The 12837-nt window shown below is 39.1% G+C and overlaps 1 protein-coding gene across 1 annotated transcript; it reads left to right on the top strand.

Moving 5' to 3' along the window:
* Positions 1-691: 691 nt before the first annotated feature.
* On the top strand, positions 692-12208 carry WDR47 (WD repeat domain 47; the record flags this gene model as incomplete). Its single annotated transcript, XM_009324232.1, has 9 exons — positions 692-870; positions 979-1236; positions 1952-2027; positions 3269-3426; positions 7358-7527; positions 8448-8618; positions 9001-9132; positions 9892-10110; positions 10803-12208. Coding segments are annotated over 9 exons (1506 nt in total), but the record flags the coding sequence as incomplete, so codon positions are not given.
* Between the last annotated feature and the right edge of the window lie 629 nt (positions 12209-12837).

The following is a 12837-nucleotide window of genomic DNA, read 5'->3' as shown; positions in this document are numbered from 1 at the left end:
CTGTTTCACGATGGTATCATTTGGAACTAGTGGCACAGAGAGAAAGTGAGGATCAGGGAGTGCAGAAGGCAGAGAGCCCTGAGGAGCTGGCAGTGTGGGAAGCTAAAGATAGTACATAAAAGAGAAGAGACTATGAGAAAGGAAGCTCAAGTATTTGTGCTTGGTCCAGAAAGTAAGGAATTTTAAAGTTAGAACAAGGTACCAATTTCAAAAGTAACATGTAACATTTGGCTAGACCACTTCAAGGTTGGCTACTGGGAGAGGTAAATCTGCTCTGCAGACTGATGGCAGAGAAGTGTCAACGTGGCAGAAAATACTAAATTTGTAGTGCAAATATGACTTGGAATTTGGAATGTAGCTTACATTGTTTTCTGGTTTTTATTTTCAGTTTCCAGTCACCTATTTGTTTTGATGTTAAGTAATGCTTTGGAAGTTTTGTAGGAAAGAGGAGCCTTCTTATGAATTAGGGCAGAACTACTTCAACAGTGAATAGTACAGGCTGGCAGCAATTTCCTTTTTTAATATGTAAATTGTATCTGGTTTTAGGGAAGAACGAAAGCATTGTTCCTCAGAGAAGAATCTGCTGGCCTTTTGATGCTTGTATTGAAATAACGAACCAGAGAGTGAATACTTAAGTTAAATACTGCAATTAACTATTTAATTTTCATTAGTAATTCTCATTTCTTTTAAGCTTCGCGACTCAACAGAGCAGTTTCAGGAATATTACAGACAAAGACTACGTTACCAGCAACACTTAGAACAGAAAGAGCAACAACGACAGTTGTACCAGCAAATGTTGTTGGAAGGAGGTGTGAATCAAGAAGATGGAGCTGACCAGCAACAGAATCTTACTGAACAGTTTCTTAACAGGTTGGGGGATTTTGTTACTTCTCCCTGCACCCACTCCTATCCCTCCTCAAGTTCTCATAATAACCTGTTTTGGTGGTCGTCTTTTTTTTCTTGTCATTTTTTTATTAGATCTATCCAGAAGCTAGGAGAATTAAATATAGGTATGGACAGTCTTGGAAATGATGTACAAACACTTAGCCAGCAATGTAATGGGAGCAAAGGGAATGCATCTACCAATGCAGCAAGTAACTTTATATCACCACCTTCAGACGCTAGTCAGAGGGTAACAACTGATAGCCAAAACGTTAATACAAGCACTCCTCGAAAGCGTGGATCAGCTAATCAGATACCCTTCCCTGAAGAGTCACCTGTACACGGGAATCAAATGTAAGTTATGTGAGACTGTTCAGGACTAGAAATGTCCTTCTGTTAGCACTGTGGGAGTAGCTGTTCGTATTTATTTTTGGTTATCAAATGAATTTGTCATTGAATAGGGGTATTTAGCTCATGATTAGTGTTTTCTATATATTTTAGTAGGGTTCTAAAATCTTTTTTTTTTTTTTTTTGACAGCACACATGAGAAAATAGTCATTATTTGTTATGTTTTACATTTTGTGCTTATTTTTAATTTAGGACTTTTTATCCCATCTTATATATATATAGTTCTTGCTTATTTTGTGTTCTAAGTTTCTGAAAGCTTTTTTTATTAAATACAAACTAGATGGAGAGAGAGGCAGGGTAGAGTAGGAATTGGATTTCTTCTGTTTACTACTAAAGGTAGTGCTGACCTGAAAGCAACTACCACTTTTCCACGTATGTGTGTATATATGTGTATGTATGTTATGGAATGAAAACAAGTATTTTTAACTTGCATTCGCTTCTTCAATGCCTGGAGTTGCTGCAAAAATGGCAACCTCATGTAAAGATTACGGTTCAATGATAAAGAATCAGACATGCATAACACTTGTCCACATAAATTAGTCAGTTCTGAGTATGACTGCAACTGTAACTTTAGTCCAAAAAATACTTACAAACAAATCTGTCCCTGCTCTTGTTTTTTCTGTCTTGTTGTGAATTTAAACTCTTCACCAAATCAAAACAGTGTGTCAGAACATGCTGTCACTCAGCCACAGTTGGAAGACTCTTCAGGGAATTTAACTAGGACAAGAGCCGATGAGGTAAGTTTTCTTATTGTCCTTTACAACCTGCGTTTTCACAAGATTCAATATTTAATCCTGAGTATGTGACATCCTCTCATTGTTAATAGATATTTAGAATGAATTTGGGTTGATGCATACATACAGAATCACAGAACCATTGAGATTGGAAGGGACCTCCGGAGACTGAGTCCAAACCCACTGCTCAAAGAAGGGTCAACAAGAACAGGCTGCTTGGGGCTGGGTCCAGTTGGGTTTTGAGTATCTCCAAGGATGGAGACTCCATAACCTCTGTGGACAACCTGTTCCCATGTCTGACCACCCTCATAGTGTTTTTAAAACAACAAAAAAGTTTAAATGGAATTTCCTGTATTTCAATTTGTGTCCGTTGCCTCTCGTCTTTTCACGGCTACCACTGATAAGAGTTTCACTCAATCTTCTTTACTCATCCTGTCAGGTATTTATATACACTGAGATTTACACACACACACACACTCACACTCTTGAAAGGCCTTCGGATCTCCAGGCCAAACAGTTCCAGCTCTCTCAGCTTCTCCTTGTACAACAGAGGTTCCAATGGGATGTCTTTTACAGCCATTGTTTTGTGTTCTCCAGGTTGAAACTTTGATAGTTGGACTGCAGTCAGTATAGTCTGACTTTAGGGAAGTAACTTTGCAATAAGCACATTCCAAAGTTTCTGCATCAGATAAATAAAAATCAGAATTTTAGAAAGGTGGTGATGAAGTCATCTGGAGGATGATGTAATAAAGCTTAGCATAATTTAATGATAACTTTGTGTTATCTACAGGGTGAAGAGCTGATTCTTATGTTTATTATATTTGTTTTATAAACTGTGTTTATGAATTGGACTGTTTTCAGAAAAATGCAGCTTTGTTCCCCTTGCAAGTTTCACACAGATCAAATGTGTTTACACAGAAATAAACTGTAACATCATGCTTTTGAGATGGGCTGTTTAGAAGAACAAAAGCTGTTGGAAGCCTGGAGGGAGAATTGAGAAATGTTAAATCTAGGGTTAGCTGTAAGAGTGAGTTGAAGAAAAGAACTCTTTGAAGTATGCCACTCCTTGGCCTGGAGTAGACATCGTTTTACAAATCTGTCATTTGAATAGTTTAGCCTGGTGCTGCTACTTATTAATACTTTGGTACAACAGTTTTACGTTATTCAACAAAACAGTCACATCCACTTTTAAATGTCCAGTTTTATGCTGAAGAACCTAATCTGACCATTATCCTTCTACACAGGATGACAAATCAAAAAAGCAGTTCATTTGCATTAATACTCTAGAAGACACACAAGCTGTCAGAGCTGTAGCCTTTCATCCCAGTGGGAGTTTATATGCTGTTGGCTCCAACTCTAAAACTTTGAGAGTTTGTGCCTATCCAGAAGTAATTGACCCAAGGTAAGAAAGCTTTTATAGTAATTCCTTTTTCTGTAGCGTAGCGCTTCTTTCTCCTTTAGCTACTGATAGCTGTACACTTCATACCTTTATTTTGTTGTTGTAAATAGCGCAATGCTTTCCTTAGAAACCTGAACTGCCAAACAAAAATAAAAACTGCTGAAGCATTTGTGTATTTGTGGGTGTTGTGGTTTAACCCCAGTCAGCAACCAAGCACCACACAGCTGCTCACTCACCCTCCCTCCACGCCCCAGTGGGATGGGGGAGAGAATCAGAAGGGCAAAAGAAAGAAGACTTGTGGGTTGAGAGTAAGAACAGTTTAATACTTGAAATAGTGTAGTAATAATAATAAAAAATTGTAATGGAAATTAAAACAACAAGAGGGAGAGGGGAACAAAACCAGGAAGGGGGGGAAACCAAGACGTGATGCAGCTGCTCACCACTCACTGACTGATGCCCAGCCAGTCCCTGAGCAGTGATCGCTGCCCCCCCAGCCACTCCCCCCAGTTTATGTACCGAGCGTGACGTCCCATGGTATGGAATAGCCCTTTGGCCAGTTTGGGTCGGCTGTCCTGGCTGTGCCCCCTCCCAGCTCTTGTGCACCTCCTTGCTGGCAGAGCGTGGGAAGCTGAAAAGTCCTTGACTTATTATAAACACTGCTTAGCAACAACTAAAACATCAGTGTGGTATCAGCATTATTCTCATGCTAAATCCAAAACACAGCAGTATGCCAGCTACTAGGAAGAAAATTAACTCTATCCCAGCTGAAACCAGGACAGTGGGCTACTTTTTTGCTCTCTTCCATTACTGCCAAGATGCATTGCCACAATACCACACCTTTCCTTATAAAAGTGTTATTTTTGTCTCAGCAGGTGGGCTTTTCTGTGTTTACGGTGATGGCTTCTGGTTTTGATATTCCAGCTGTAAAAGTGGGAGAAAGCATGTGTCAGTTCCCAAGCCAGCACAAGTTGAGCTTCATGAGGTGCAGTTTCTGGCAGGAGGACAGACTTAACAGTAGAGAAAGCAGTGTCGTCTTCAACTTTTACAGCAAAATATGCCAAAGCGTGTCTGTTGGCCCGTTGTTACTATAAACATGGTTTTCCTGATACTTTGGCTCCTTGACAGGAAAATCTCTATTTGTGGTTTACTGTGCACCTAGTCTTTTCACCCATTTTTTTTATAGGAGGGGGAAAAATATTTTTTCACCTAGAAATAAATATTGCCATCTCAATAACCACCTCCTTGTCTCTGCTCCAGTTACATTATTTTCCTGGAGTAGGGGGGAAGCGCAGGCATCTAAAACGTCACAATTTCAGAAGGAGCTACAGGTATGGACAGTGACTTTATCTGAGACACCTTCCTGGTTTAGGACTCATGTTCAGGCTTCCAAAGCATTCAAAAAGTAACCTGATCTTTTTTTTTTTCTTTTCCTCCTTAAGTGTCATCAGTAAGGTAGCCTTTGAAGTTGAACTCAAAAATATTTATTGGCGGTGTATGAAACAAAAACAAACAAAAAAGTTGATTTCTCTGTTACGCAACGCAAGCCGACTTGCTGGGCTTGAAGCCCAGACAAGCTCCTCTTGATTGGTAAACAGTGCAAAACATTTTCAGTGGAATGAACACCTCCGCATTGACTAACTCTGCTCCCACACAACTTATTCTAACCATTGGGAAAGGTTAGATTGGCTCCGCAGCTTTAATCTCTAGTTACAGTGCATGATCTGATGTGACAAGTGACATAGTGCGTCTGGATACGAAAGGAATACTGAGATTTCCTTAATTCTGAACTTGTACTTCTTCCTCTTACTGTTTTTTTTCACTAGGCTTATAGTCTGCCAAAAACATTTCATCGTGGGATTTACAAGTCAGCAGAGAGATTACATTATCTTAAAGATATTCATATTGTAACAACCTGAGTCTAGACACGCATTCAGAATTTTTCGTGTTTTTCAAAAAGCTGTAATTGTGTAGAGTATCTGGTAAATAGCAGTTGTTTAATTGTACCTCAAAGTTTTGCTGGGATTTTTTAAGTTCTTAAAATTGTCCTTCAAACTGATGTATTATTCAGGACAGGTTGATTTTGGTGGGTTGGGGTTTTTTGGGTGTGGGGTTTTTTTTCCCCTTTCTCTAACGGTATAACAGTAGTGTGCTTTTTTTCACGTTTGAGATTAAACACTGATAGATACACATTACGATTCTGCAGATGTTGCTCAAGTAATCACAGTGCTTCCACACAGCTGACTGGCAGCATGTGGCCTCTGTGCTGGGCAGGTGCTCCCATGTCCTGACAAAGTCAGTGATTCTCAGCTGCTGCCTCCACCTCTTAACAAATGTTGTGAATCCAAACTCCGAGTGCGATAGAAGGCATTAGGCCATTTAGGAACCTCTGTAGTGTGTTCAGTGGTGATTCTGATGTGGGCTAATCTGTCATGGATTTCCCCTCTGGCAAGAAAATAAAACTAGCTTCCATGTAGATTTATTTTAGTATTCTTTACTAAAGCCATGTTTATCTCAAAAGTTTTTGAACAGACTTAGATCTTTGTCTTCTGTTTTTTCTCTCTGCCTCTTTTGTTCAAGTGTTTATAGTATGGTTTCTGAATTTTTCAATAGCAATTTAATTTGTTGAATTTCTATTGTTGATGTTACTGGAGTGAATGTTGATGGAGTTGGATACAGCAGTACTTTATCTTAAGCACTTGACTACTTCCTGCTATGGGAATAGAGAAATTAATCGATTGAAATAGAGGAAATGTACATCAGTGGGACTGTTCCCTTTATTTCAGCCATGTGTAAAGCTGATCTGGTTTTGGAAATAAGACCGTGTGGTATGTTTAGATGCCGTGAAGATTCCAGCATTAACATACAATGGTGAATGTCTTTCTTGCACAGACTGCTCTGTGAGCTTTTCTAGTAGATGAGTGAAGCTTTGAGAGCCACCTTATTCAACAAATGATATCCAATGCACAGCTCATAATGATGAACATGTATGAGTCTTTTCTTTTGTTGTATGCTTTTTTTTGCTATTTATTTAATGGCCAAAGAGGAGACAGTACTTGACTGCAGCATTTTTCTGTGTCTTCCCAGGTAGGGTTAACACAGAAGCATTCTTCTTGATCCTTTAACCACTTCAAGTGCTTGAGTCCCACTCGTTCTGAAAGCAAGGATGGCATAGACAGCCACTTCTTGGATAAAACAGCAGGCCTCAATTTTTATTGCTACAGTACTACTAGGCACAACAACAGCCCCAAACACAAGTATACAGAGCCCAGTCATATAATTATACTGTCATACCAAACACAGTCCCCAGTTAGGGATTATGTCTGGTGGGTGGGAAACTAGAAGAGAAACACCTTCCTGCACACATACACAGAGGTTACACAGGCTTCTGCTTTCTTCTTCCAGGAATCTGGATTTTCCAACCTGCAGCCTGATAGTTTAATCCCAGACCCAGCCTTTAGCCATGCCAGCTGCGCTGGTGCTACCATCGCTCGTGTGTGCCTTACGAGCTTTCTTGGCCTACTGTTGCTTAATTGAACTCAAGCACCTTCAAAAGTGGCCACAGGATCAAGTTGTTGAAGTATGAAGGATGTAGAGAAAAATCCCACCAATTTAGGACTCTGGGGATAAGGTTTCATTGTGTGTAGCTAGTAATTACTATATTTTATCTGTACCAACCCTTTATAGATGAAGGGACTGTGTAAGTTGTTCTTGCATGTCCAGTCGCAAATACAATGGGAAGATGAGGAAAAACTGAGAAGATGGGATGGAGAAGATCCTTTTGTTGTCTTAGATCACATGTATATGTTTCAATGCAAACAGTCATACATATTTCATGTTACCTAAAATAATAGAAAAACAGTATTTGCATTTTAGGACACATTGTTTTCCTTACAAATAAAAGGAAATTGGCTATTTTTCTTTTTTTTTTTTTCAGTGCTTATAATACTCCTAAACAACCTGTAGTTCGCTTCAAAAGGAACAAGCATCATAAAGGATCAATCTACTGTGTAGCCTGGAGTCCCTGTGGACAGCTGTTAGCTACTGGTTCTAATGATAAATATGTGAAAGTACTGCCTTTTAATGCAGAAACTTGTAATGCAACAGGTAGTGTGTGTGCATTTAGTTTAAAGAATTTAGTTTCAATTATTTGTCCAATATTTGGCAAAACTATTCAAATTACATTGATTATGTAGTTACTAGGTTGTTATTTTTATTCTAATACTTTGATTAACTTAGTCTCTTTTCCCTTTCACTATCACTGTAGTCTCTGTCCAGCAAAGAGCCCCTGAGAGGTTGGGGATTACCTTTTGGGTTTTATTTCCTTTGGTTTTTTGTTTGTTTGCATTTCGGTTTTGTTTTGCAAGACTCTCTGGTAATGTGCTGTCTTCTGGTAGATTTTTTTTGAGATATCGTAAAACAACCAGATGTTCTTACTGAACTCTAGTTCTTGACTGTCAGTAGGAATTTATTTCTACTTCCAGTTCCCCTTTTTCTTGCCTAGTTCTGTCATCTTCTCCCCCATCTTAGAAGTCTAAGCCTTCTCTCCCAGCAAATACTGTTTTCCATGCCCAACCCTCCTAATCAATACACTGAATATGGCTCTTATCTTTTCTGTCCGAGCTTAGGCTATCTTGTCCTGTGAGGTTCAGTGTTCTCAGTGATCCCTCCTGGCAGAGAAAGCCTTTTTAGTTTACCATAGTTTACAAAAGAAATAAATGTGCTCTATAAACCTTGGCTGGAATTGGCCATGGAGGTGGTCCGTGTACCTTTTGCAAAGCTTTAGGAACTGTAGGAAGCTCAAGCAAAACTCAATAAAAATAAGATTCTTTAGAGATTTGAACTCTAGTAACTGAAATGGAGTATTCTGTGGAAAGTGCACAACAATGTTCATACTTGGTAGTATACCCACCCTTGCCTAAAATATTCTGCGTTATCACTGTAGCTGCTTTAAAGATTGCAGCCCTAACAGTGATAAACAAAGTATGCCTCATTTTGTTCCTTGATTTTTTTTTTAATTATTTTAGGACCAGATTTGGAGTTCAGCATGCATGATGGGACAATCAGAGACCTTGCTTTTATGGAAGGCCCAGAAAGTGGTGGTGCTATTTTAATAAGTGCTGGAGCAGGGGACTGTAATATTTACACAACAGATTGTCAGCGAGGACAAGGCCTGCATGCTCTAAGTGGTCACACTGGTATGTATGTTGTTGCTTCTCTCTTGCACTTTCGAAGTCTTTATTGTATTCTAATAAATGTGCTGGTTGGGTTTTTTTTTTAATGTGTCTGTGTTTTTCTTTCTAGCAAGACTTTTTTTCTCTCCAAACCTCTCTTGAGGTATTTGGGGGGGGGCTGTTTATAAATACATTGGCTGTTAAGTTAATGGAGAGAGCGCATGCTTCATTCCAGAGAAGATGCAAAGCTGGGTATTGCCTTACACTGTTGGCATTTTAGGTCATGCAATGTGCAGGTTTCCATAGGACTGTTAAACCTATGAATGCGAAAATATAATCAGAACTGTAATATTTCATTATTTGATTAATGACATTTAATCAAATAAAGAAGTTTTCTTGTTCACAGGTCATATTTTAGCACTTTATACATGGAGTGGCTGGATGATTGCATCTGGATCCCAAGACAAGACTGTAAGATTCTGGGATCTGAGAGTGCCAAGCTGTGTTCGTGTTGTGGGAACAACGTTTCATGGAACAGGTAAGACTTCCTATCATGCTTCTGGTCATTCTTGCATAAAAATGTATTTTCGAGATGTCTAAGTAGTATAGAGTGAATGTAAGGGTTTCTTGCATCACAGAATGGAGGCTTGGCTTTAAAAGAAAGAAGTTTGTGAGGATATCTTTACCTGTGTGTTTTGGTTGGTTTGTTTGTTTTTAAGTAACATTTCCTTTCAAAAGCTGGCTAGTTTTTTGCCTTGTGACTTTCAAACAGACCACCTCCAAGTACAGTAAAATAAAACAAGACACAAGATAACTGTTTCGGAATCAAAGGAAGGGGTGGGAAGGAGCAGCCATTTTTGCAAGTCATCAACATACTTTATAGAAAAAAATCTGCAAAAGGATTCTTAAGAACTGCTTGGGTTCAGATTTGTTTCTTGAAACCTGGGGGGGGGCGAGAGCAATAAATTAGAATTGGGGTGGGGGAGAATTCCTTGCATTATTCTACATTATTTCATAAAAAGTGACTTTCTTTCCTGTGATGAAACAGACACTTTTTTCCTATGCAGCTTTAACAGTGGCTTTGCTACCATTCCAGTGTGACCTGTGGCTTCAGAGCTTTAAGTGCTAGAACACAAAAATTTTCTTATTTTAGTAGCTAGATATGTTCCCCTTAAATTTAAAGCCAGCATTTGGAATTCTTATACAATGTATATTCTTGTTCTTAAAAAAAAAAAAAGTTGGCTATTTGCACAAATGTACATAAATATAGTGTATGTTGGGTTCTTTCCTCCTGTAGGAAGTGCTGTAGCCTCAGTAGCTGTTGATCCCAGTGGTCGTCTCCTGGCTACAGGACAAGAGGACTCTAGCTGTATGTTGTACGATATTCGAGGAGGCCGAATGGTGCAGAGCTATCATCCTCATTCCAGTGACGTTCGTTCTGTTCGCTTCTCTCCAGGGGCACACTACTTGCTCACAGGATCATATGATATGAAAATAAAGGTGACAGACTTGCAAGGTAACATACTGCAAAGGATACTAGGTTAATTTTCAGTTTGGTGCTTTTAATATTGAAGTTGTAAGAGAACTTGGTTCAAAGATCAGGTTTTAGTTTAAAAGGGGGAAAAATAGTAGAGCTTTGAAGGGTTTGAAATGTATATAAATGTGACTGTGGCTGTTCACAATTGGCTAGTTGTATTGCTAAGAATGTAGGCTATGAACTAAATCTTGTTGGGGGGGGTCTGATTATGATAAAAGAATTAATTAACACTGTTGCCTGATGAGATGGCCATTGCTTTCAGGCAGCAGTCATAAAATTGATCCTTTAAAAAAAAAAAGTATAATAATAATGCTTATTTTTTATTGGGAAGAGTTAAGAAGAGAGAAGATACAGGGTATATCTAATGGACTTGATTTTCTTGGACCGTTAAATTTTAATCACATTGTTTAAAAACTGTGAATACCTGTATTTTAAAGTTGTACTGTGTCCAGTAATGCCTAAAAACCAAAACACTGGGGCCTTGTGTTATACTCCATGTGTGTGTGAGAGGGAGGGAGGGGTCAAGTATGCTTCGTAAGGTGAAATACATATGTAAGCTTTACTAAACAAACAGAAAAAACAAAAACACCAAAAAACCCCACCCCCAAAAAGCCAAAGATCTGGGATATGAATTCATGAGGTGACTAATGACTTCTGTTCCTCTGCCGTAGGGGACCTCACGAAGCAGCTTCCTCTTATGGTGGTAGGAGAGCACAAGGACAAAGTTATTCAGTGCAGGTGGCATACGCAAGATCTTTCCTTCTTGTCGTCTTCTGCAGACAGAACTGTAACCCTTTGGACCTACAATGGCTAGAGTGCAAACAAAGGCAACCTATGCAGCTAAAGCACAGAGACCTGAGACGACGGAACTGTAAAAACAAAGTAATAATAATTAGGCATTGAGAGAGCAGCAGTCGAGTGGGAGAGTGTCGTATCAAGAGGAGGGGCACTTGTCACAGATGTTTCTGGTTTCTGGGAGGTCTTGGTGTTTTTAGTATATCCTTTTGCAGTGCTTTCAGTCTTCCATGTGAACTCATGCTGCTGTGACCTGTTGTAGTCTTGTTGCCAAAGTCTATGAGGAGAACTCTTATGTTGTCGATGTGCACTCAAAGTAACATGAACGATGTGTTTACAGTTTGGTATTGATTGCATTCCTTGGTCTTTGCCTCAATGAGAACTTTATATAGGAACTTAAGTTGAACAACACTTTAACCAAGTCCGTACGTAACTAGTTCCACACACATACACATAAAAGATAAATTACTTCCACTGTTTTTTCAGATTTATTATATTCATCACTTCTCAACAAGAGGTCAGACTTTATAACATCTCCACAATTTCAACTTTTTTAGTAACAAATTCTGAACTTTAAAGGTGACTAGGCAGTAACCACATCTTGATTATGGTCCATTATATAGTGTGGGTTTTTTCTTTCTTTTCATCTAAACTGGGGGAAATGTTGCTGTTTTTACTATGTGACATTGTTTTGAACAAGCTAACATGTTGGAGGGGAAAAAAGTAAAATATTGATTTTTTTTTTCTGTAGAAACATATAATATTTTACTTTTTGAATGCAACAGAATACCTCTGTGTATAATGTACTGTAGAAGAGTGGATTGGCAGCAGTTGTCACAGTGAGCTTAATGGCTATCAGTTTTTTCAAGTAAAAGGGATACCATTAATGCTATTATAGAAACCAGCATGGCTTCAAATGCTATGTCTGCATGATAACTTAAGAATTAAACTGTTTAAATTCCCAGTTCAGAAGCTTATCTGAATTTTATTTCTTGCACTGTTTATGTATGGGAAATTGCGGTTTTATTTCTACAAAACTTTAGATTCTAATGTTTATGTATTGTTATATTTTCATATTGTACAGTTCCTTTTACTTTTTAAAATATAAACCTTAAACATTAGGTTATTTATTTATTTGAACTGCAGTTAAGTTTTGGATTCTCTTGGTTACTAAATTATATGTGCACCGTAGCAAGCATTTTTAACTATCGTATAAAAGTGGAAAGGTAACTATAGAAGTGTATCTGTGCTATAATCTCAATAAAGACCTCCAACACCTGCAGCTATCTCATCTGTTGTTTTGGATTTGTAATTCCTCAGTGCAACTCAGATACTTAAACCATACGTCGAAATCTGTTGCGTGCCTAGAACTGTAAAATACTTTAGATCTTGGAAATGGTATCAAAGTACCTGACTCTGCGGTGCGGTAAGTAATAATACAGTAGCACAGAGCTGAAAATCTCTTTGTTTTTCTATATTGGACACATAGGCTAAGGTCCCAGTGCTGCTTTGGAGGAAAATACGACTTCCAGCTATTCTGTTCCTCCAGTTGTCTATCTGTGGTCAAAGCTGGCAGACTATTTTTAATTAGCACTACAGCTCTTTCAATACTCACGTCCTTAAATCGATTCTAGTGCACCCTGCGTCGCTGCAGCGAGGCTCTAGTTCTGCCTCTGTCGGTTTATGTCCCGGCCTCCTCCTGTGACTCTGAGCTGTCCTCGCCTGGGCGCCCCCAACCCGCGCTGGTATTTACGAAAGGGCAGTCCCTTTCCCGACATCTGCCTGGAACGGCATTAAAATAAATCCACCCGCAGGAGGAGGGCAGGGAGGGGGGCGCGGTGGGGGGAATGGCTTCTGCGTCCTCCCTGGCAGGGTTGGCTGTGTCACCGCTCCGCGCCGGCGGGGGGGGGA

This window comes from Pygoscelis adeliae, unplaced genomic scaffold (genome assembly GCF_000699105.1).
Source record: "Pygoscelis adeliae isolate BGI_AS28 unplaced genomic scaffold, ASM69910v1 Scaffold265, whole genome shotgun sequence".
Taxonomy (NCBI): Eukaryota; Metazoa; Chordata; class Aves; order Sphenisciformes; family Spheniscidae; genus Pygoscelis; species Pygoscelis adeliae.
This window is presented reverse-complemented; position numbering and strand designations above follow the sequence as displayed.